The 25,032-nt window shown below is 38.4% G+C and overlaps 1 protein-coding gene across 1 annotated transcript in view; it reads left to right on the top strand.

Annotated features, from left to right (window-relative positions):
* Window positions 1-25,032, top strand: part of pyd3 (beta-ureidopropionase pyd3) — a 247,598-nt gene that overhangs the window by 55,128 nt on the left and 167,438 nt on the right. Inside the window, exon 3 of the mRNA XM_090373642.1 lies at window positions 1,378-1,472. Coding sequence (XP_090229768.1) covers window positions 1,378-1,472 — 95 coding nt within the window. The remainder of the gene's footprint in view (window positions 1-1,377; window positions 1,473-25,032) is intronic.

Raw genomic sequence — 25,032 nt, 5'->3', positions numbered from 1 at the left:
CGGATTGTGAGGAATGTTATGTGGGCAAGACAAAACGACGGCTCAAGGATCGTCTGGAGGGGCATGCAAATGCTATAAAAACCGCTGATTACAATAAGCCTGCTGTGGCTGAACATTTCTGGGAGAAGCAGCATCAAATCTCCCCAGAGGATGCGGTTATCGTGGATCGATAACCGCATCCTCTGGGGTTATCGATCCACGTTACCTCTGTCCCTATTCATCTATTATGAATAGGGACAGAGGTATGCGTATGCATCTTCTGTTTGAAACTATCATCCTAAGTATGGATGAATGGTTTTGCTTAACACATTCCCGAGCTATTTCCGCTTCCAGTTCAGACCATGCGCCGACTGCACCACGTGTATAAGTACGGTGAGCCTGTTACATATGGACGTGCTGCAGGAAGTTTTGTTACTGCTGAGGAAGGAAGCCAATGTTTCTGAAAGCTCCAGAGATTTTTATCGTTTTTATCACTTTTAATCCGGTTTATTTTAGTGTATTTTATCTCAAGGATTTTATCACAGTTTTAATGTTTTTTACATGTATATAATTTAATTTAATATAATAGCAGTTTTTGTAAATATTTATTTTATATTTTAGTTACAGTAAATACTTATTCTTATGGTTGGTGTGTGAGCTGATTTAATGCTAAAATTATATATGCAGTGTTTGAATTGGGCCAGAATGCACCAGAACATCAATCCAGTTGTTGACTGTATTTTTAAAATTAAGCTCAATCATTCTGATTGTTAAAATTCTCAGAAATGTTTCTTAAAATGTTAGGATAATTATTTCCAGTTACAGTTTCAAACACATTCATAATTGATCATTTGGGTAACTGGTGTTTAATATATAACATTTGTATGTATTGGATAAGCTTTTTACACAAAATATACTTAATCTTACTTAATTTCCAAAATGTTAGTGCTTTGGTTGTTCCAGCTTAAGTATAAGTATTATGGATAATAATGTACTGCTTTGTGATATAACACTGGACTGTGTATAGAAAATAAAGTTCATTATGTGCATTAAAGAATGCACATAATCAACTATACTGTAAAACTGTAAAAATGATATTAAAATTTTTTTTGGCAGTGCCATCCTTCCATTATGTCATGTGTTTGGGAAAGTCAATCTGATTTATGAACTGTTCTGAAACACATGGTGTTCATAAATACTATTTATCTTATAAAACTGTTCATAAACTGTTTGTCTTATTTGCTCCTTTGGTACTTTATTGTATCATATTTATGTGTTCTCATAAATTGCCACATTTCAAAGATTATACTCTTAATTTTTGTTAAATGACACTTACATTACATTGATGAGCGCAGTTTCAATGGTAGCAATACCTAATATCATTTTATAACCTTGTAGCAATGCCTTTTGCTTTCTGCACTCGTGAAAAAGTACCATGGTGTGAATTTGCTGAGGCAGCTGAAACAGGTCCAACAACACACTTTTGCCAACAGGTAAGAGTTATAGGTCTTTTTAAATGAGTTGATCATTCAGAAATAATTAACTTTCTTGATTTAATTTACCTATTAATCAATTAAATATTGATTGAAAATATACACAAAATAAAATCAGTGTTGTGCTTCAGTTTATTTATTTTTTTGTTGTTGAATTTAATTAAAATTTTTGATTTTTAGAACAGAAGTGAAATTGATTCTTACATTGCTTCTGTTTTGACATGCAGTAGCCTGAAAATATGAAGGGGAGCATTATATGGTTAGGGTTAACATGGAATTAGCACAAGCCCATATTTACTTGCTTGTATGCTAATGCTAGGAGTATAGTAAATAAATTTGATGAGTTTGAAATATTGGTAATGTCATCAAATGCTAACATTATAGGTATTACAGAAATATGGGGTCAATCTCTAATTGGGAAAGCAGAATTTGGTTATGGTGATTACAATGTATACATATTATTATTAGCTATATGATGCAAGGAAGCCTGAGCTTATGCTGCATCAGCCAAAAAAAATTCCCAAGTTACCAATGCAGAACTGGAATTTGGAATGTGTACAGAACAGGTGGCAGTGATCACAGTGTACTGATGTGGGATTTACTTTAAGATATAATTACCATCAGGGGTAAAGGAAAGGGTTTTTGCTTCCATAAAGGTGAGTCCAGTGGTCTCGGACAGTTTTTAAATTCTGTACAGTGGGATCAACTGACGATGTTACCAACAGTAAATTCTAAGTGGGAAGCATTCAAGGAATTAATCGTGGATGCTACTAAAAGTTTTCATACCTATTAAGAAATATCGTTCAAGGTTTAGGCCTAAATGGCTGTCAAATGAACTAATGAGACTCGTGACAGAGAAGAAAAATGCATGGGATGCATATAAATTATCAAGCGATTCAGAAGCCTATGGCAGATATAAGCTAGTCTGTAATCAGGTGACAAAGGAGGTTAGGCAGGCAAAGGCAGATTATGAGAAATTTTTGGCAAAAGATGCTAAGAAAAACAGCAAGGATTTCTTTACTTATATAAACTCTAAAAGGAAGGGGATGAATCTGATTGATCCACTTGATATCGATGGTTCAAATGTTGATGATCCTGCTCAAATAGCAAACAAACTGAATGAGTATTTTGCATCTACATTCACGCATGAGGAGTTATTAAGGTTTGAAAATGGCAGAAGGTTATCAAATTGTAGCAGGGTGCTTAATGATTTTGTAATAACTGAGAGCAAAGTGGAGGAGAAATTGTTGAAGTTAAACATAAGAAAGGCACCCGGGGTGGATGGGATCTATCCAGTTATATTAAAGGAGGTGGCAAAGCAACTAAGCAAACCCTTAGCATAATTATGAGAGCATCCTTAGACTTCCCCACGGACTGGAGATGTGCAAATGTATCCCCAATTCACCAAGAGGGATTGAAGGGTGACATCTGCTTGAGCATGTACAGAGAAGGGCAACAAGATTGGTGAGGGGAATGAAGGGATCCTCTTACCAAGAGAGGCTTAAGTTCTGCAAATTGCAGTGGCTGGAGACTAGGCACCTGTGCAGTGATCTGATTGAGGTGTATAAGGCCTCGAATGGGTTGAGTACGGTGAATTCTGATGGGATCCTTTCACTTGTTCAGATTACAAACCTAAGGGGCATAAATTCAAATTAAGAAACGACAGATGTAGAATAGATGTGCGGAAATTTGCCAGCGGGTGGTTAATTGCTGGAACAAACTTCCATTTGTCATTGTGAAGTTGATAGGTTAAATAAATTTAAGTAGGAACTGGACAGGCATTTGGAGGGAATGGTGTGTTTTTTTTTTTTTTTTTTTTGGCTGATGCTGCATAAGCTCATACACTTGCTTTCTTGCATCACATGCCACTATTACTACTACCCAGAGAGAGAGAGAGAGAGAGAGAGAAAAAGAAAGTAGAAAAAAATTGGAGAACATGTCATGTGTCTAATGTGAATGCAGTAACATGAGCGCAGTTTCAATGGTAGCAATACCTAATATCATTTTATAACCTTATAGCAATGCCCTTTGCTTTCTTTTTTTTTTGAACTTTGAAAAAGTTCAGCATGAGTCAGTATATTTTCCTGCTGGCCTGGAGTTAGCATTTAATTATTAAGGTATTATTAAGGTATTCTGCATTGCCACTTTAGTGTAGCATCTCTGAAATAGCCATAGGCTAAGCCAGTTGTGTGTGTGCTGTAATTTGTGTAAGTATTATGTTGGGGGTTCTGTTAGCGTGTTCTTGATTGGCTGCTTTGCTACCAGGGAGCAGTGATCATTTAGAAGGCTGATCCCTGGTATCCATCTTTGCCATAAGGAGGCAAGCCATCTGCACTTGCTCTTACTGCATGACCTGGTAGTAGTACTAGGGAGGAAGAAAGTAGCATTTTCAAGGAAGAAGGAAATGAGGTGACATTAATTATAGGAGAAAGGTAGTCATTTGATCTCACTTAGGCTGGGAAAAGTTCAGCATGAGTCAGTATGTTTTCCTGCCGGCACTGTTTCAAAGCTTTTTGGCTTACTCATCAGTGAGTAGGCAGGTACCCTGTTGTGCAATAGTGACAACCCAGTTACGAAGTATAACTCCATAATACACTGGTGTGCAAAACTTAAGGACCAGTCAGGTTTTCACTTGTAGCTTCTCATAGGAGTGGCTTGGATATGGGAAAAGCATACCAAAGGAACCTTGTGAGGTACAGAAATGATGAAGGAAACAACACCGACACGACAACAGAAACAGAACGGTACTGAGGGACTTTATTCAAAAATGGAAACAATGCACTGGCTGCCTTGATAAGGAACTGGCTGCCATGATACACATGCATCGCTGCCAAAGATGGAACAAAGGGAACAGGTGGTCCTCAGTAGGAGATATGGCTACCCCTAATGGCCATGCAGGCTTTGCACCACCTATCCATACTTAGAACAATGTTGTTGATAAGTTCTTGCGGCAACATCGTCCATTCTTCTGTCAGCACCATCTTCAGCTGGTGAACAAATTCTTGTGGGTGTGGACGTGCCGCTAGGCATCTCCCCAGAGCGCCCCATATATGTTTTATGGGATTTAGTTTGGTAGAACGGACGAACCAATCCATACGAACAATGTCCTCACTTTCCAAAAGCATATCAACAGCTGCAGTGAGATGGGGTGCGGCATTATAATCTATAAACACGAACTCAGGGCTAATGGCACCTCGGAACAGACACACACATGGGGTTAGGATTACCTCAGCACAGTAGCGTGCACCGGTTACAGTACCGCCTTCCAGTATCTAGAGTTGTGTACTTCCATCCAAGATAATGCCTCCCAAGACGAGAACACCTCGACCTCCATATCGATCCCTTTTAGCGATGTTTGCGGGGTGATATCGTGTGCCAACCTCTCACAGATTAGCTGATGTCCAGAATTGCTTCTGAAACTGAATCTACTCTCCTCAGTAAAGAATACCTTACGCCATTGTGCTGCTGTCCAGTCCTTCTGTTCGATGCACCACTGTAAACAGTGGGGCATTGAACCTTTAAAACCGGAATTTCCATACCTTTAACACCTGCCCATCGGAGACACCGATGGGCAGGTTAAAGGGACACAGCATTCTGGCCATTGGGCAAACAGTACACCTTTGTGGAGTCGCCTGGCCACAGTAAACCGTGATATCCTGCGTCCTGTGCAGCTGGTTTGCAATGGATCCTGCTGTCTGGTGTTGATCCCTCTTGGCCTGTAGGAGTATATAGCGTTCATCATTGGGCATTGTTTTTCGTGGACGACCACCACGGTCCTTCGAACAGCTGTACCTGGCATTCTGAAGGCTGACCACGCATGTGAGACGATGCTATGGGCGATACTGAACTCTGCAGCCACACTCCTTGCACTTCGACCTTCCCAGTTATTCGACCCTGGGTAAAGTCATCGAGATGTTGTCTACTGGCCATATCATTGTCTGGCTGATGCTGCATAAGCTCATACACTTGCTTTCTTGCATCACACCACTATTACTACTACCCAGAGAGAGAGCTACTACCCAAAGCATTGTATGAAACCAATTTTCATGTAACAATCGTGCTCACCGTTTGGTAATTTTCACATAACTGCTGAACTGCTGCTTTTATCTGTTTATGAGCCCTCCCATCCCATCAAGATTCAAATTTTTGCATGTGCACCAGCTTTATACTGAATGGCCACAGTTACACAAATTGCCACAGGCTGTTTTGTTTGATTTTGTGGTTGTAACCTTTAGAAATAGTGCAGGTCCTTAAGTTTTGCACACCAGTGTATGAGAGATGCTTGATGGTGTGCATTTCGAAGCCAACAAGCTTTGAAATGGTGCTATCTGGGTGGTGGTATCTGCTGAGAATAAGTAGCATTAGTCTTCTCCACTGGTGAAGAGTTACTTATTCAAAGCAGTGCAATACCTTGGCAACTCGTTGTGAAGGTATTCATAATATGAGATATAATTAAATAATGCATGCATACTACCTGGGTAGTAGAAATGATTGAAGTGCATTACCCATGCATAAACAACCTTTTCCATACTCTTAAACATTTAGTCAAGAAATATTTTTATGATTTAAGTTGATTCAAGAAATCCAATCAAATATGATTGACTTCCCTAAAAGTATTCACAAGAAGATTTCCAAAAATGTTTTGATCAATGACAGACACAAGAGTACAAGTGTGTTGTTGCAGAAGAAGAAGATTATGTTGAAGAATATTAACAGTGAATATTAACATTCACTCTTAATATTCTCCTTAACTTCATTGTTAAGGAGAGAAATATATTGTGCAAAAAGGCAGAATAGGACCAGAGTATGGTTGCCAGGGGCAAAGCGTAATGATCTTACAGATGAGTTATCTTTTTTTTAAGGGCCCTAAAGGTGATATTGTTGTACGTATTGGCACTAGTGACATTATAAATAGGAGATCTTAAGATTTACTTAACAGGTATAGAATATTGTTGAGAAAAAGTCACAATTTATGATTAAATTTGAAAATATCTGCAATTCTATCAAAATGCAATAGGAGGATGCATGTGATGAGAGCCTTGGTAATCAGTTTGGTCCTGGAGAGACTATGCAGGCTAGTTGGCTAGAATTTTCCAATAAATCATATTGGGAAAAATGGAATTTTCCATTTTTCCCGATATGATCTGTGCTTATTAACAGGAGAGACTTTTTTTATAGGGATAGGATACACTTAAATATAAGGAGGTGCAAGAATATTTTCTGCACATTAAAAGTTAGGTGGATCAGAATATTTTCTGATCCACCTAACATTGCCATTAAAGGCAGTGTTAGGTGGATCAGACAACTGCTAGCTTAGGGGAATGCACAAACTAACAGTTTTACAGCAGTTGTAGGCTGAGATGAAATTGGTTCTTGTGCTGCTTCTATTGGGATATATAGCAGCCAGGAAAGCAAGGTGTGGAGGATTACAAGGCCTGCTAGTGGCTCTCATGGGTCATGCAGTTATATTACCTGCAAATATACTGCAAAAAAAACCTCCTAGTGCCAGGAGTGTAGTAAATAAATTTGAAAAATTTAAATATTGGTTAGGTCATGAAATGTCGACATTGTAGGGATATAGAAACATGGTGTCACTTATATATAGGGGATGCGGAATTCGAATGTGGTGAGTATAACATTTACAGAAAAGATGGGATTAGTTAGGGCATAAAATGTGGACATTGTAGCGATATCAAAAAAACAATGCCACTCAGATATAGGGGATACAGAATTTGAATATGGAGTGTACAACATTTACAGAAAGGACAGACAGGGTGGGCAGGGGAGGAGGAGTTAGGCACTTGGTTAAGAATCCCTATTTTAACACCCAAACTGACGCTATCAGTTTAGTGTGACAGAATACATTGGAAAACAGACTTTATTAGTATGAATAAATTTATTAGTGTGACAGAATACACAAAATGAAGATAGGGTTATATTATAGGATGACTGTGATAAGTAAACTTCAGGTTATATGCATTTTCATGTTCATATGAAAATGCATATTTTAGCTGTTTTACTCATTAGTGCATATAAATGCTTGCAGTTTTATGCACATTAGTTGTTGCTAGTAATATTTGTAACACTAATGCATATAAATGCAAGCGTTAGTGTTACAAATAACTAGCAATGACACAAATATTACAAGTAACACTGCATATTTTATTAATATGATCAGTTTTTCAGAATTAAACTCAAAATGTAACTTCTCAATCATTGAAAACATCAAATTAGCATGGGAAAACATGCTAATTTGATGTTTTCATGTCAGTGGTGTTTTTTTTTTTTTTTTTTTTGTGTGTAAGTCTCATGTCAATGATATTGGATGAGAGTACAGTCTTCGAACATGTTAACATAACAGTTCAATTTTGTTATAAAAATTTTTACAGAATGGACAGTTGGACCTTACATTCAAAATTATAAAAATCAAATCTGCTATTAGACTTATGGAATTGTGGATCATCAATCATGGAAAAGATTTTGCTATGGATTGCAGTATTGTCTTTTGTGCTATTCATGAAAATAATGTACCATGCAGAAAAAAATTCCAAATCAATCAACCTGTGAAAGTAGCAAAAAAAAAAAAAAAAAAAAGAGAAAGCAAGGAAGAACTACCAGATCAGGAATTTTTAATCAAGCCATGTATCTCAAGAGAAGAAAAAAAATGACTTCATAACTTCAAAAAATGTCTTGCCTTGATAAATACCCACATCCTGTTCAATAAGTTAAGCAATTCATATTTCAGAATTTTTGAAAAAATAAAAAAAATTGTATAAATCTAAACATTCTAGATGAATCTACTGTGAGGAATAATTGTCTTATTTATGATGATGATATTTGCAAAATTTGACAAGACATTGGAGAAAAGTGCATACAGATGTCTGCCAATCAAATGGTAGATGCTTTTGGCAGTGGCAAAATTACCATACTGTCAGGCCATTGTGGGGCCCACGCAGTGGCGGAGCTTGGTTTGGTTGTGCCCCCCACTGCTTAAAACTTGATCTCCTCCCTCCACTTCGCCCTCTTGTTATCATGCCACTTTATTGTTAAGAAACTTCGACATTTTTTTAAATGTAGAGGGTTGTATTAAAAACAATATTTATTTTATACATAAATATTGTTTTAATATAAAAGGTTAAATACGTAATTAATGTTTTAATTTTATTTTTTAATATATCTACTTATTAGGCAACAATTTGAAGAAAAGAATCAAAAAGGATAGGATTGGAATAAATGTCTGGAATATGTAAAATCAAAATGTACAATAAAATATAATTGTGCAATATATTTACATAGCCTCTATAAAATAGTATAATATAGCCTTTTACAAAAAACTAAAAAAATGCTTTAAAAAAAAAAAAAAAAAAAGCCTTTTACAAAAAATCTAAAACTTCTTTCTTTGGGACCTTGTTGCAGAAAATGAATCGATAATTAGATTAAAATCTGTTTCCCGAGCAGTCTCATTTTCAATACTCAAAATAGAAAGTCCAGTGAGTTGCTCCTGTGACATTGTACTTCTAAGATAGCTCTTAATTAATTTCAGTTTTGAAAACAATCTCTAAGCTGTCGCAGTTGTCACGGGAATGTGGTGAATAAAACATAAAGCTGTACAAACCTCTGGGAAGCTGGCAGACAAGTTGATTTTGACAAATAATGGCTTTAGCCAGTTGTCTGATATTTTCAGAATTTTTAATTTCTTTTCTCATAATCGAACGGAAGCTAATCATTTGTTGAGGAGGAAAAGAATCCATCGGATCCCTATTATATTGGTCACTTAAACATTTTGATAAGCGGTAAAGCTCATTGTCACCAACTCTGTCTAAAATTTTGGGACTCAAAACAAATTTGTTCATTATTTGTTTGAAGGACTCAAAACGTTCTCTCATTCGGGAAATTAGAATGTCCACTTTAAAATAAACCTATATTTTGAATTTCTTTTAACTATCTTCGATTTTTTTGTCTTGACTAAGTTCGTCAAAGTGCTTTTTTACTCGACAGAGTCTCTTCTTTTGAAACTTAGGATCTGTTCCCCATGAAAGTGCAAGTTCTATACTTGAGTCCTTAATTTCTTGAAAAGAATCCCTTAATTGTCTTAGCTCCTCATAAATGTTATTGAGGTAGGTTTCAGCATCTTTTATATCAATATACTTTGATTGAAGGTACTTAGTGGGGTCACGAAGGAAAATATTTTAGAAACATTACAACTAAAGAAATAAAATTGAAATTCTCAAGTTGGCTTTTGAGACCTCAGGCTTCTGCTTCTTCTTCATGGTTTTTTGATTTTAAAATAATTTCTGTTAATGATTTTATGACATCTTAGTACCTAAATCGAACCGTTGTCAAAGCTTTGTTTCTTGAAGTCCATCTTGTTCGGCACGACTGTTTGAGATTCCGTGAAGAAATATCATTTTCATGAAGTAATCCCCATTTGTTAACACTGGCATAAAAAAAGTTGTAGAAACACTCCAGGTGCCAAAAAAAAAGCAGTGACTTCAGGAACCACTTTAAAGCATCATTCACAACTAGATCGATATTGTGATCTGCACAACGAACAATTTTGCTTTTTTCTCTAGCTGCAAAATTTGTGCTTGTAGTCTGTTGTAAGCACCTGCCATAACACTTGGACCATCGTAGACTTGTCCCCTGCACTTGTTTAGGTCTATACTGTGTTTTTCAAAAAAATTAATAATATTATCTTTTAGTCCAGATATGAATGGTTATGCACAGGGAAAAAACTCAGAAATGATTCTTTTACTTTCAGGTCAACTGGATTTCCCTTCTGATCATCCATAACTTTAATGTACTGGAAAACAATGCTTAACTGGTCAACTTTGGTAATATCCAGAGTGGTGTCAAGTACTATTGAAAAAAACGAAGCATCTTTGAGTTCACTCATCCATCTTTGAGATCGCTCATCCAACAATGTTTTTTTAACAAATTCTGAAATGAGATTAATGAGCTCGTTTTGCACATCGTGACTCAAGTATTTGATTTCTCCTTCAGGTTTTTCTATGAGTTCCTTCAGTACTGGGTCATACGTTGCTAAAAGTCCAATCAAAGACAAAGTTGCCTTTTTCCACTTCTCCATTTCCAACGGGTTCCGTGTGACCTCTAAATGCCAAATTTTGATGAGCAAGAAAAAGGGACATATTTATTAAACGATGAAAAACTTTCCTCCAAAAGTTTGCCTCTTTTCTTATTTGGGACTCTGGTGCATCATCAACTGTGTTCCCTCTTTTTCAAGCATCGTAGACAGCACATGACTCTAGGTGCAATGTTGATAATTCATGCATATTTATTTTCTTACTCAGACCTTTCTGGTCATTTATACCATCAATCCAAGCATAAGAACTCAATTTTCTCTTGTCAGCGAACAACCAGCAATGTTTACAATAACATCGATTCAGCTTTGGAGAGTAACAGAGCCAGGTTCTTTCAAGTTCTGTACCTCGGCTTTAGATTTAATTGTGTAGTAGTAATCACCAAAAGAACGTCTCTCATTATTTTCGTCAGCAGGGAAAAGACCTCTCGGTTGACATGGCCCACGTTCTATGATGAATTTTTTTTTTTATTCTTGAATTTCTAGGTTTTTATGATAGTGTCCTCGATCGCTCAGATATTTTTCATTTGCTACAACACATAAACATTCTTTTACTTCTTCCTCAGCTGATTCTCCTTGAAATCGAACTTGTGAGAATGTAGCAGATGAGCCTGGAATGCTAATAGCGTTGCCATCACTGAAAGAACTTGCTGATGTGATGGTAGTTGTTTTGGCAGAAGTGTCAAACAAGGGTGCAGTTGTGGTTGTTGCAGTAGAAACAGTGGTATCAAGTGAATCAGTCTTGGTTTCAAGAGTAACGGCAGTTGTTAATCTTTCTGAAGATCCACTGATAGTCTTTTTTATGAAAAACTTGCTAATTTTTGGAAGTTTTGCAGTTTGTTCATCTTTTTCTTTTTTTCTCTTGCGACACTCGGCCCCACTGAGTTTCTTTTTATCTGAGATTTTCTTATTGAGTGAACAAATTTTTTCTATGCACAATATTATACAATAATAATTGCATAAAGCAGTAATAAATTAATGATGTTAAATGTCCATGATTATATATAAACTAACAGATAACTGTCCACAATAGTCAATAATAACAGCTAGTAATATTTACATAAATTCACACTGAAAGAGGAAACCAAAGAGGAAAAACTCATTTGTACAAAAACACGGCAAACAAAGAAAATAACTTATCACTATTCAAAACTGAACTGTTCCTGCACGACAGTCTGTCTTATACAGTCCTCTTGGCCCAATCTAGAACAGTCTGTGACTCCCCACCAGCTCTAAAAACTAGTGCCCCTACAAAACCCTCTTAGCATTGCATGCATCCCCAATTCCCTCCAAACCTCCTGTGCAGTCACATGGGGGGGGGATCTGTAGCTCTGCCACTGGGGCCCATGTGATTGTAAAGCCATTTGGCAATCTGCTGGGAGTCACAGAATTTCTAGCTTTGCCACTGGCTTGTGACCATTATTTTGTGTTTTTGGTATGTACGAAAATAGACATAACTTTCTTGTCCACATTTGCTTGCTTTCAAGTTCAAAATGTGAGTCACTGCACGCATACATGATTTGTAAATAATTCTTTGCAGTTATTGTGCTCAAACAAAGAATTGATATGGCAAAATTTTTGTTGGTGATATTGGTCTGTGCATGATAAAAACAGCTTATTCAAACGTTATCCACATTAGTTGCTTATTGGCTAAGAAAATAATGCTTAGCTCACCAGCTGGCAGAAACAACTGAGGACAATGCCATCAAAGTGAATAAGTTATTTCTTGTGTGGACAAAAGAAAATCTTAAAAGTACCTACCCACATAGCTGCACTGCTCGACAAAATTAACAGTACATGTAGAGAACGTGGTGTTACTCGTGTTACTTGCAATGAAGCAAGCTGCACGAATGTGGACAAAATTTGATATGGTATTGTGCCATAGAATAATGATAAAATGAGGAGACAGCAAGAAACTCTGGACAGGTATAAGGGACATTTATAGGAGTTGTATAAGAATTACCAAAAAGGTCACGTTACAGAAGTCGATACAAGATGCTCGAAAACATGGTCACATGACGTCAGTATAGTGTTTGATCCCCTTCAATGGCTAAACAGGCCTCAGAGCGGTGAACCATGCTCAATATAAGGGTGTCTATAAGCTTCTGTGGCAAAAAATCCCATTCATCTGCCAGCACAGACCTTAGCTCACCAAGTGACCAAGGAGTTGGCTGTCGGTGTGCAATGCAATGCCTGAGGGCCTCTCACACATGTTCAATCAGATTTAAGTTCTGGTGATCGTGCTGGCCATGACAGTCATTGGATATCTTCAGTTTCAAGATATTCCTCCACCACTCGAACTCTGTGCAGTGGGCATTATCATGCATGAAAAGAAAATCTGGGCCAACTGCACACATAAAAAAGTTTCATGTATGGTTTGAGGATCTGTTCTCTGTACCTCTGCACAATTATGATACCCCTATCAAAAATGTGGAGAAGTGTGGCTGTTGATCGTTATTCCACCCCATACAAGAACACTGCCTCCATCATAAGTGTACCTTTCTGTGATGTTGGAGGGATGGTACTGCATTCCTTGTTGTCTCCAGATGTTTAATAGCATAAAAGACAACCTTAGAGTTCAGAAAATTTTTTTTCATTAGATGTCATTTCTTTGTATGCCAATGTTTATGTATCATTCATAGTAATGTTCTCTTGTTTCTTCTACAAAATGATCAGTTCTTAATCTCTAGAGCTAAATTTCCCCCAGAATACCCCTCGATGTAGGCACTTTTATGTGGTGAGGGGACCTCCCAGTGATGCTAATGTGGAGGACAAGACAGGTAGTCTTGGATGGCCTGGCTAGGATTAATCAGCTAGTGGGTTCACCTGCAAGGGTCAACCATGTCAGTGCTATGCTCCTACCAGCAGCATCACTGGGATCCAATGCCCACAGCCTAGGTTCCAGGCTAACATTAATAGAATCTGGCATGTTTGCTGTGTGTTGTGACCCATGGAAATTAGGAAAGAGGGATCCTGGTGGTTGAGGGGCCCAGCTTCAATACACCACTTTGGCCCTGCTTCAACAAGATGGGTGGTCCTAGATGGCCCAGCTAGGATCAATCGGCTAGTCAACTGTGTCAATGCTCTATCCTTATGGTCCCAAAGGACAGGATTCAGGCTGGTGATGGTGCAGGTATGGTGTCTGAGTAGCCCTGGCGTCCCACTCCTGAGTGCATTTATTTCTTGCCGGGTAGTGAGAATTTCTTTGGATTCCATGGTGGACGGGGAGCCCAGGCACTGAACCAATATTAAAACACTCATGAATCCTGATAAAAACTATTTCTTCTGGGGCTCCAACCCGGTCCCTAACTGAAAACAATACCTTAGATACAGACAATGCCAGAGCAGCAAAGAGACCACGAACTGAAGTTCTGGAAGGTGCTAGCTATTCCCAGATTTCTCATCATGCATTCAAACTCTGAGAAACCAATTGAAAAAATGTCACCCTTTTTCATTCAGAAGGATTAGCAGGTTCCCCCAAATCAGTTGAGATTTCGTTCTGGGGACCTCTTAATTGAAACAAGAAACAACGGACACTCTGAGCAGCTACTCCGAGCAACATCAATCTGAGGAATACCAGTTACCGTGACACCACACAAACTCTAAATTCATCGAGAGGTGTCATCTCAGATTGGGACCTCCTTAAGGTTACTGAGGAGGAAATCCTAACCGAACTAAAGCCACAGGCAGTGATAGGTGTTAAAAGAATTTCAATGTGTAAGGATCAGAAGTCAGTACCAACCAGAAACCTTATCCTTACATTTAATATTCCATCTCCAAATTCAATAAAAGCAGCGTACATAAATTGCAACGTAAGGCCATAATATATTCCAACCCACTGCAATGTTTTAAATGCTAGAAATATGGGCATTCGCAGATGGCCTGTCGTGGAGCACCTGCCTGTGCTCGGTGCTGTGCAAAAGACCATGAAAGCAATGCATGTAAAGCCACCAAACCCACCTCTGTCAACTGTGAAGGTGTGCACCATATTCAAGGGCATGCCAGCTGTGGAAACAAGAAAAGCAGATCCAGCAACACAAAGCAGAGCTTAATATTCCTTATCAGGAGGCAAGGAAACTGGTAATGCCAATAAGTAGTAATAAACCCACGTGTAGAAAGCTGCAAGGAAGCAGTCTGTTGGAATTCAAACAGATATAACAATCCCATCAAAAGAATCTTTTGCTCCCATTGCGCGCTAATTACCGAACACTCAAAAGTCAGTTCAAAACACCCATTCGCTGCCACTTCCATATCGATACAATCTACTGCTCCACCTCTACCTAAACAAAATATTATGGAGCAAAAAAAAAAAACCTGATTCGCTGCCCATGACAAATGAAAAATGGAAATAAAGGTGAAGGAAACAAATAAAGATGTGATCTTAGAACTTTTTGCGGACGAAGATATGGACACTGGACAACGTCCAGTCTTTCCCAAAAAGGATAAATCCAAGATTGAGAAAGTAAAGCCCACAGATGGACCCACCAAATCTAAGTAATGTTCACTTTCGAATTTCTGCAGTAGAACTGCTGTGGTTTCCATCGAAGCAGTGAAGACACCAAGGCCCTCCTACATAAGTACAAGCCAACGTGCTTCTGTTTACAGAAGACATATTTATAGGCAAACGAGGACTCTCATATGCATTGCTGTTCTATCATACTCTCCCCCACCTTAAAACTATGCCACTCAGTACTAATTTAGAGGCTGTAGCCATACATCTTTCAGTAGGGTTTCTTGTAATTACCTAGAAGATGTCGTTCCCACCTGGGAACGACATCTTCCGGGCAGACCTTGATGATCTCATTAGTCAATTGCCATCCCCTTTTCTGTTACTAGGGGATTTTAATGGACACAATTCTCTGTGGATTAGTGCTAACATTAATCCAAGGGGTCGGGCTATAGAGCGTATGCTTGAAAACAGTGACTGGCCATGCTAAATTTGGGACATAACACCTTTTCCCATACAGTGCTTGCCCATACAGTTACTGCGATTGATCTCTCTATTTGCTCTCCCCTCCCCCTTCTTCCTCTTCTCCTTTTTCCTTTACATGGAAAGTTGAAGACGACCTTTATGGTAGTGATCACTTTCCCATGATATCCACCCTTTGCAATGGGAGACAATGCCACCTGTCTAGGATGTCACAGTGGAAGATTGATCACACTGACTAAAATGCCTTCAAAGATCTGGCATCGTTTGATACCATCACAGTTAGTAAGTAGCCAATTAATGACATGGTAAAGCATATTAAAGACACTCTTGTCCAAGCAGCAGCAATTGCAATTCCAAAGACATCAACTTGGTTTCCATCATTTCCGAAACCATGGTGGAACAGAGAATGAACAGCAGCAAGAAGGGCACAAAACAAGGCATGGGTGATATTTCGTCGATATCCTACGACAGAACATCTAATAACCTTCAAACATGCACGTGCTGAGGCACGTTATATTAGATGTCAGAGTCAGAAAGAGTCTTGGATCCACTTTACATCTTCCATCATCCAGGTAGCAACACCAAAATTCATCTGGGACTAAGTCTGGAAAATGAAAGGGAAATACACACTGCACCCTTTAACAATTCTAGAACATAATGGATGTGAAATTGCAGACCCAACTGCAATTCCTAACACTCTAGGGGAGAAATTCGCTGATGTGTCTGCCATAACATCCCACACCCCAGAGTTTCTGACCATCAAACAAAAATCTGAAAAGCAGCAATTGAAGCTGCCCTCAAATAGCTGTGGACAATAAAATCAGAATTTTACAAAATGGGAACTGACTGTGGCACACTCTCTCTTGTTCTCAGGAAAGTTATGTTGGGCCAGATGATGTATATATTATGAGATGATTAAACATCTTTTGTCAGAATCTATGGATTATGTGCTCTGTTTCTACAATAGAATTTATATCATTTATATTGAAGAGCAGTTTCCGGACTCTTGGCATTAGCAAAGGCATGTAATGCAAGAAAGCAAGCTTATACAGCATCAGCCAAAAAAAAAAAAAAAAAACTCCTTATTTCACCTATCCACTCGCTCCGTGTTTGTCTAATTCTGCCTTAATCTATTTAAGCTATCAACTTCTACGACAGATGGAAGTTTGTTCCAGCCAACACTTCCTAGTTCATTTCACAAATATGTGGTCTCAGTTCTAATCTCAATGATGTCCATTTCCACTTGCAGTCTGCCAAACCCCATGTACTTTTTCTGACTGAATCTTAGTTATCGGTTGATTCACTACTGCTCATCTCAGTTGCACAAATTATTTGCTGTATGTTCCTTTCGCATCAAAGGTGGTACTTGTGCATTTGTCCATTTCGATATTCTCTGTCAAAGACTTGGTAATTTGGAATCTCCTCTTTTCAATCTTCTCTGGCTTAAAATCTCTCTACCTCATTCTGCCATCATCTGTTGCCTCTACCATTCTCCCAACTCCACTAATCACTTGGAGCTCTTTGACTTCCTCTTTTTGCAACTTGATTTCTCCAGTTCAACTTTCCTAACAATGAGGTAATTTTCCTTGGTGATTTTCATTTTCACAACTCCAGCTGGCTTCTATTTTTCTAGTCAAACTGACCCAGCTGTTCAAGATGCTGAGGCTTTTACAACTACTAATGACCTTGCACAGATTGTTCATTTACCTACCAGATTACCGGACAATCCTAACCATACAGCCAACACGCTTGATCTTTTTCTCACAAACAACCCTTCTAAGTACATGGTTGAAGTGAGTGGTCCTTTAGTCACCTCAGATTACAACTTGGCAATTGTCTCTTCTTTCTCCAATGGAGCCTTTATCTCATGGATATTCCCAGCCTCGTGTTGTTTGGCATTGCAAGAATGCAAAATGATATGACCTGCGATATTTCTTTTCCCTGGTCGGATTACTGTTTCAAAATTCTGAAGTCAAATTTTCACTGACACGATCTGAGCAAGATCGTGTCAGTGAAATTATTCTTGTAGGAATGGAATCCTTTATTCCACACTACACTTTAAAATCTCGTCCTTATCTAAACCTTGATTTTCCAATAAAGGTGCTAAAGCTGTTCAAGTGAAGAATGTTGCATATCGTAATTGGCTTGTTTCCAATTCTTCAGTTTCATTTTCTGTCTATATCAAAGCTCGCAACAATTGTAAAGCAGTTATTAATCAGTCTAAACTATATTTTGAACAGGCTAAGAGTAAAAAACTTGTGGCCTCTTGCCAAAGCTATTGGCTGCAAATTTTTCCCATCTCTGCTCCCACCTCTGTCAAAACCAGATGGTTCTATTGTCACTTCAGCCAAGGATCAAGCTGTCCTGCTAGCATTCCATTTTTCTTCCAACTCATGTATTAACGATTTTGGTAAAACACCTCCCACCATACCCAACGCACTCCATTCAATGCCTCCTGTAGTCTTCCGTCAAAAGGATGTCAGAAAGATTTTGACGAATCTTGATGCTAAGAAAGCTCCAGGTCCTGATGGTATTTCTCCACTTGTTCTCAAAACCTGTGCTCCTGAACTTACTCCTGTTCTGTACTGCCTTTTTTCAATGTCTTATTCCAAAGGTGTTTTTCCTTCTGCATGGAAATGGTGCTCATATCCAACCAGTTCCTAAAAAGGGTGACAAATCCCTTCCATCCAATTATCATCCCATTGCAATTACTCGTATTCTTTCTAAAGTAATGGAGAAATCAATTGACTGCCAACTCTTAAACTACCTAGAAACCTTCCGTCTGATCAAGACTTCCTCATAACAAATCCATGCTGTGTCCGAGCTATAACTGAAGTCTTATCTAGATGATCCTGCAATGCTTCTTTCACCAGTGCCTCCATTAATATACCTGGAACAGAAGTTAAACTAACAGGTCTGTAATTACATGTGTTGCCCTTTGTTCCTCATTTTTGAATTAGGGGTCAAATTTGCACATCTCCAGTCCATAGGTACCTCCACTTAGTCCAAGGAAACTCTCATAATTATGGCTAAGGGTTTGCTTACTTCCTTTGCTGCTGCCTTTAATATAACTGGATAGATCCCATCCATTCTAGACGCCTTTCTTATGTTTATCTGCAACAATTTCTCCTCCACTTTGCTCTTAGTTATTACAAAATCATCTTGCTCACTACCAGAGTTTAATTCACCTCAGGCATACCCCTCCCTGAATAACTCCTCACGTGTGAATGTAGATGCAAAATACTCATTTAGTTTGTTAGCTACCTGAGCAGTATCATCAACAGTTGAACCATCAATATCAAGAACTCTTTGCATCCTTTGCCAAGGATTTCTTGCAATCTGCCTTTGCCTGCCTAATCTCCCTTGTGACTTTGTTACAGACCAGATTATATCTATCATTGGCTTCTGTGTCACATTTTAATTTATATGTATCCCATGCATTTTTCTTCTCTGCCACATGTCTCATTAGTTCATCTGACATCCATTTAGGCCTAAACATTGAACAATATTTCTTAGCTGGTATGAAAAGCCTAGCAGCTTCCAAGATTAATTCTTTGAATGCTTCCCATTTTGAATTTGCTGTTAGTAATATCATCAGTTGGTCCCACTGTGTATAATTTTAATACTTTCTCAGACCACCATAGTTGCCTTTACGAAAGCAAAAACCTTGATTTTCCAATAAATGTGCTAAGTCTGTTCAAGTGAAGAATGTTGCATATCGTAATTGGCTTGTTTCCAATTCTTCAGTTTCATTTTCTGTCTACATCAAAGCTCGCAACCCTTCCCTTTACCCATGATGGTAGTTACCGCTTTGAGTAAATCCCACTTCAGCATAGTGTGATCACTGCCACCTAGTGGTTCCTTTATCTGCAGATTCATAATGCGTGAAGAATCACTACTGATAATCAGATCAAGATATTACTCCCTCTAGTTACCTCCCGAACGTGCTGCTGTAGAAAACATTCATCCGATAAATACACGAAAGCCTTGCTAGTGTGTGAGTGACCAACCCACAAATTCCTATCAATCTCTGGGAAATTAAAATCCTCCATTATAAGACATACTGATTTACTGTCCCACTCTATTTCTCTGTACAGTTGTTTATTATACTCATCAGAGTCATTCGGCCTATAACACACTCCTACTCTCAATTTTGGTTTCCCAGTGCTTATGTCACACCAAACTGACTCGACACTGCACTGTCCAGCCATGTCGACATTCTGTACTTCCTTGGATTTCATGTGTTTCTTAACTAATAACCGTATATCCTATTACTGATTAACATTAGCATTAGTAGAGGCATATGATGCAAGAAAGCAAGCTTATGCAGCATCAGCCAAAAAATTAAACCGTTCCCATTTCACCCCTCCGTTCGGTCCAGATACCTGTCCAGCTCAGCCTTAAATTTATTTAGGCTATCAACTTCCATGATGGAAGTCTGTTCCACCAACCAACTACCCGCTGGCTAAAGGCAAACTTTGCCAGATCTATCCTACATCTGTCTTTCCTCAATTTTAATTTATGCCCTCTCAGATGATTATTCTGAGCAAGAGGAAGAATCCCATTCGCAGTGAGCATGCTCAAACCATTCAAGGCTTTATACACCTCAATCAGATCACCTTTCAGGTGCCTAGTCTCCGGACACTGTAATTTGCAAAACTTAAGCCTTTCTTCGTAAGAGCAACCCTTTGTTCCATTCACTAATCTTGTTTCCCTTCTCTGTACTCATTCCAACAGCTCTACATCCTTCTTAAAATGAAGCCCCCATACCTGTATACAGTACTCAATTTGTGGCCTGACATTGCCTTATACAAGGGGATAATCACCTCCTTATCCTTGATAGAAAAATTCCTGTATATCATTGATAAGACACCATGAGCTACTCTTGCAGACCGTCTACACTGCTCAGAAAACTTCATATCTGCCTGCACAATTACCCCCAGGTCCTTTTCATTCTCTACCACTGTCAGTGTAGTACCACAGAATTGATACGTTACTCTGGGATTACTGCTTCCCATATGTAGTACTTTACATTTGTCAATGATAAACTTTATTTGCCACCTCTCAGCCCATCTGCTCAACTTGTCTAGATCCTGTTGCAGCAGTGTACCGTCATTAGTGCCCTTAACAACCATGCCAACCTTCGTATCGTCTGCAAACTTGGGCATTAAGCTTGACCATCAATAATAAATGATATTGATGACCATCAATATCATTTATAAATACAGAAAACAACAATGGACCCAACACCAAATCCTGAGGAACTCCACTTATAACATTAGTCCATGATGTGCAGTGTCCATTGATTACCATTCGCTATCTTCTATCACCTAATCATTCCTTTATCCATAGCAGCAATTTGCCTCCAATGCCACACTGCTCCAATTATTTCAGCATCTTCCATGTGCAACAGTATCAGAAGCATTTCTAAGATCCAAATATATGATATCAAAGTTATTCCTAAATCCATTCTTTTGTGACCACATCATAGTATCCAATCAAATTGGTCATTCAAGTAAAAAAAAAAAAAGTAAAGTAAAGTGCAGCCATTATCAACCCACTGCAGGATGGAAGCCTCCTCAACAATTCACGCTGAGGGAAATGGACCATAATCTGCCATGCTGGTCGAGTGCGGGTTGGTAGATCGACCGTATTTAGCAGTCGGGCTTGAACCCCGATCTACTCAAAGAGCGTGTGCTACTGCACTCCCGCTCCTGCCCACTCGGCTACGGAGACTTTCCCTTAACAAAACCTTGCTGTGTCCGAGCTATAACCGAAGTCTTGTCTAGATGATCCTGCAGTGCTTCATAAAACCAATGCCTCCATTAATTTTCCTGGAACAGAAGTTAAATTAACAGGTCTATAATTACTTGTCGCTCTTTGATCCTCCTTTGTGAATTGGGGTCACAACTGCAGTCCGTGGGTATCTCCCCTAAGTGCAAAGAAGCTCTCATAATTATGGCTAAGGGTTTGCTTACTTCCTTTGCTGCCTCCTTTAATATAATTGGATAGATCCCATTAACCACGGGGTGCCTTTTTTATGTTTATCTTCAACAATTTCTCCTCCACTTTCCTCTCAGTTTTTACAAAATCATTTAGCTCACTGCCAGAGTTTAATTCACCTCTGATATTCGCCTCCCTGAATAACTACTCATGTGTGAATGTAGATGCAAAATACTCATTTAGTTTGTTAGCCAGCTGAGCAGGATCATCAACGGTTGAACCATCAATATCCAGTGGACCAATCTGATTCATCCCTTTCCTTCTAGAGTTTACATAGATAAAGAATTCTTTGCTGTTTTTCTTTGCATCCTTTGCCAAAAATATTTCGTAATCCGCCTTTGCTTGCCTAATCTCTTTTGTGACTTGATTACAGACCAGCTTATATCTATCATAATCTTCCACGTCACCCATTAATTTATATGTATCCCATGCATTTTTCTTCTCTGCCTTATGTCTCATTAGTTCATCTGACATTCATTTAGGCCTAAACCTTGAACAATATTTCTTAGTTGGTATGTTATCAATTTGATGTTGGTAACATCATCAGTTGGTCCCACTGTATAGAATTTAAATACCGCCTCAGACCAGCATAGTTGCCTTTATGAAAGTAAAAACCCTTCCCTTTACCCCTGATGGTAGTTACCTCTTTTAGTAAATTCCACTTCAGCACACTGATCACTGCCACCTAGTGGTTCCTTTATTTGCAGATTCTTAATGCATAAAGAATCACTGCTTATAATCAGATCAAGTGTATTACTCCCTCTAGTTGCCTCCCGAACATGCTGATGTAGAAAACAATCATCGAATAAATCCACAAAAAATCCGTGCTAGTGTGTGAGTGACCAACCCACAAATTCCAGTAATTATCTGGGAAATTAAAATCCACCATTATAAGACTCTCTGATTTACTGGCCCGCTCTATTTCCGTGTACAGTTTCTTATTATACTCATCAGAGTCATTAGGCCTATAACACACTCCTACTCTCAATTTTGATCTCCCAATGCTTATGTCACACCAAACAGACTTGACACTGCACTGTCCAGTGATGTCGACTGGCTTCACTTCCTTGGATTTTGTGTTTCTTAACTAATAGCATAACCCCTCCTACTTTCCTATCCTGTCTATCCTTCCTGTACACGTTCATCATCATCAGCCATTTTCAATCCACTGCAGGATGAAGGCCTCTCTAGCAACTTTCCAGTTCCTTCTGTTTTGAGCACTGGCCATCCATTTACTACCCACAAACTCATGAATTTCATCTATCCATCTCCGCCTTTGTCTTCCAGGTTTTCTTCTAGCTCCTCTTGGGTACCATTCTGTTATTTTCTTAGTCCATCTGTCATCATGTCTTTGAGCTATGTGTCCTGCCCAAGACCATTTTAGTTCTTTAGTTTTGATAAGAATGTTCTTTACTTGAGTTTGCTGCCTAATCCACGTTTTTCTCTTCTTATCTAATAGTCTGATTCCCAGTATAATTCGTTCTATTCTTCGCTGTGTAAGTACTCAGCTTCTCTTCCATTCTTTTGGTGAGTGCCCAACTTTCACTTACATAATTCATGGTGGGGAGTATACGTTGGTTCATTATTTTACGTTTCAGACAAACTGCGATATTGCTCTTCAGTATGTGACTATATTTCCTGAATGCTATCCATCCAAAATTTATTTTTCTCTTGATTTCCAGCCATTTTTCATTATTACAGTTAATAACTTGTCCCAGATAAGTATATGACTCCAACTTTTCAATTACTGCTCCTTCAATCATTATTTCCCTTTCTGTGGCATACTTGTTCATCATTACTTTTGTTTTAGCCATATTCATCTTTAGTCCAAAATCCTTACTAACTGTGCATAACTGATTAAGATTTTCCTCTAATTCTTTGGGATCATGGCTTATGACCACAATGTCGTCTGCAAATTGTAAATGGTTTAGGTATTCTCTGTTCACATTGACTCCTTTCTGCGACCAGTCTAATCTTCTGAAAGCTTCCTCAAGGGCAGCAGTAAACAGCTTCGGAGATATTGTGTCTCCTTGTCAAACTCCTTTCTTGATTTTAAATTTCCTACTGTCTTTGTCTAGTCTAATAAAGGAGGTAGCACTCTCATATATTTTCTTCAAAATCATAATATATGGGGTATCTATGCCTTGTCTTTCCAGTGCCCGAAACATTGCCTTATGCTGTACGGAGTCAAATGCCTTTTCATAATCCACAAATGCCAGGCGTAATGATGTTTTATATTCATTTGCTTTCTCCATTAGCTGTGATATTACGTGAAGGTGATCCATAGTTGAGAATCCTGTCCTAAAGCCAGCTTGCTCTTTCGGTTGATTCTCATTCGGTAGATGTGGGATAACTAGCTAAATGGTCTATAATTTCCAATTTCTGATTTATCTCCTTTCTTATGCAGCAAAACTATGAATTATTATTTCACCGCCTTTTCTAATGCACTTTGTGAAGAGCCTTGCCAGTTTTTGTGTTATGTTTCTTCTTCCCAATTTTAACAACTCTACAGTAAATTCATCTTTCCCCGGGGCTTTCTGATTCTTCATTTTCTTCAGTGCATGTTCTACCTCATCAGGAAGAATATTGGGTATGTCATTTGTGTTGCTACTTTGCAATCCATCTTCCCCACTGCTGGCATCATTCCCTCGCTCCTTGTATAATTCTCTATAGTAGTCTTCTGCTATTTGAATTATGCCTTCTCTGCTGTTTATAAGTACACCATCGCTATTCTTCAGTTTCAATATCATTTGTCTTTCTGTATTACTGCTCATGGGTGCTGATTTAAATCCTTTATTTTCCCTTAATGCTTGTTCTACTTTTCTTGTGTTAAATCTTCTTATGTCCTCTCTGACTCCCTTTCTAATGGCTTTGCATAACTCAGTATACTCAATTTTCTCCCTGTCAGTGTTTTTCTTGCTCTTCATTTGTCGTCTTCGGTTTATCACGCCAAGTGTTTCTTGACTAACTTTTTCTTCTTTGGATTTCGTTTTCCATATAGGTTTCTTGGGCTTTATCATTTTTAGAAAGTTGTAATATTCCTCGTCGATACCTTGGTCCTGAGCAGTTTGCAGCAGCTCAAACTTGTTCTTAAGTTCCATTACATACTGCTTTTTGTCCTCCTCTGTTATCTCAAAGACCTTTGTATTATTTACTGGAGTCAGTTTTTTCCTTTCCTTTCCTACATCTATATTAAGTGTACATCTTACCATTCTGTGATCACTTCCAACATTTACATTATTCAAGACGGTAACATCATTCACAATGTATCTTCTGTTAGTGAGGATGAAGTCAATTTCATTAGTTGTTAATCCATTTGGACTCTTCCATGTCCACTTTCTGTTCACCCTTTTCTTGAAAAAAGTGTTCATTACTGATAGTCCTTGAGATTCTGCAAATTCCACAAGTCTTTCATCTCTTTTATTTCTTTCACCAATTCCAAAATTTCCTATAGTTCCTCTTTCTGCACTGTTTTGCCTTTTTCCAACCTTAGCATTGAAGTCCCCCATAATAATAGTGTAGTGGGT

Source organism: Mastigoproctus giganteus, chromosome 5 (assembly GCF_048544385.1).
Source record: "Mastigoproctus giganteus isolate SK-2022 chromosome 5, ASM4854438v1, whole genome shotgun sequence".
Classification (NCBI taxonomy): domain Eukaryota; kingdom Metazoa; phylum Arthropoda; class Arachnida; order Uropygi; family Thelyphonidae; genus Mastigoproctus; species Mastigoproctus giganteus.
The sequence above is the reverse complement of the archived record's forward strand: the minus strand, read 5'-3'. Positions and strand labels throughout refer to the sequence as shown.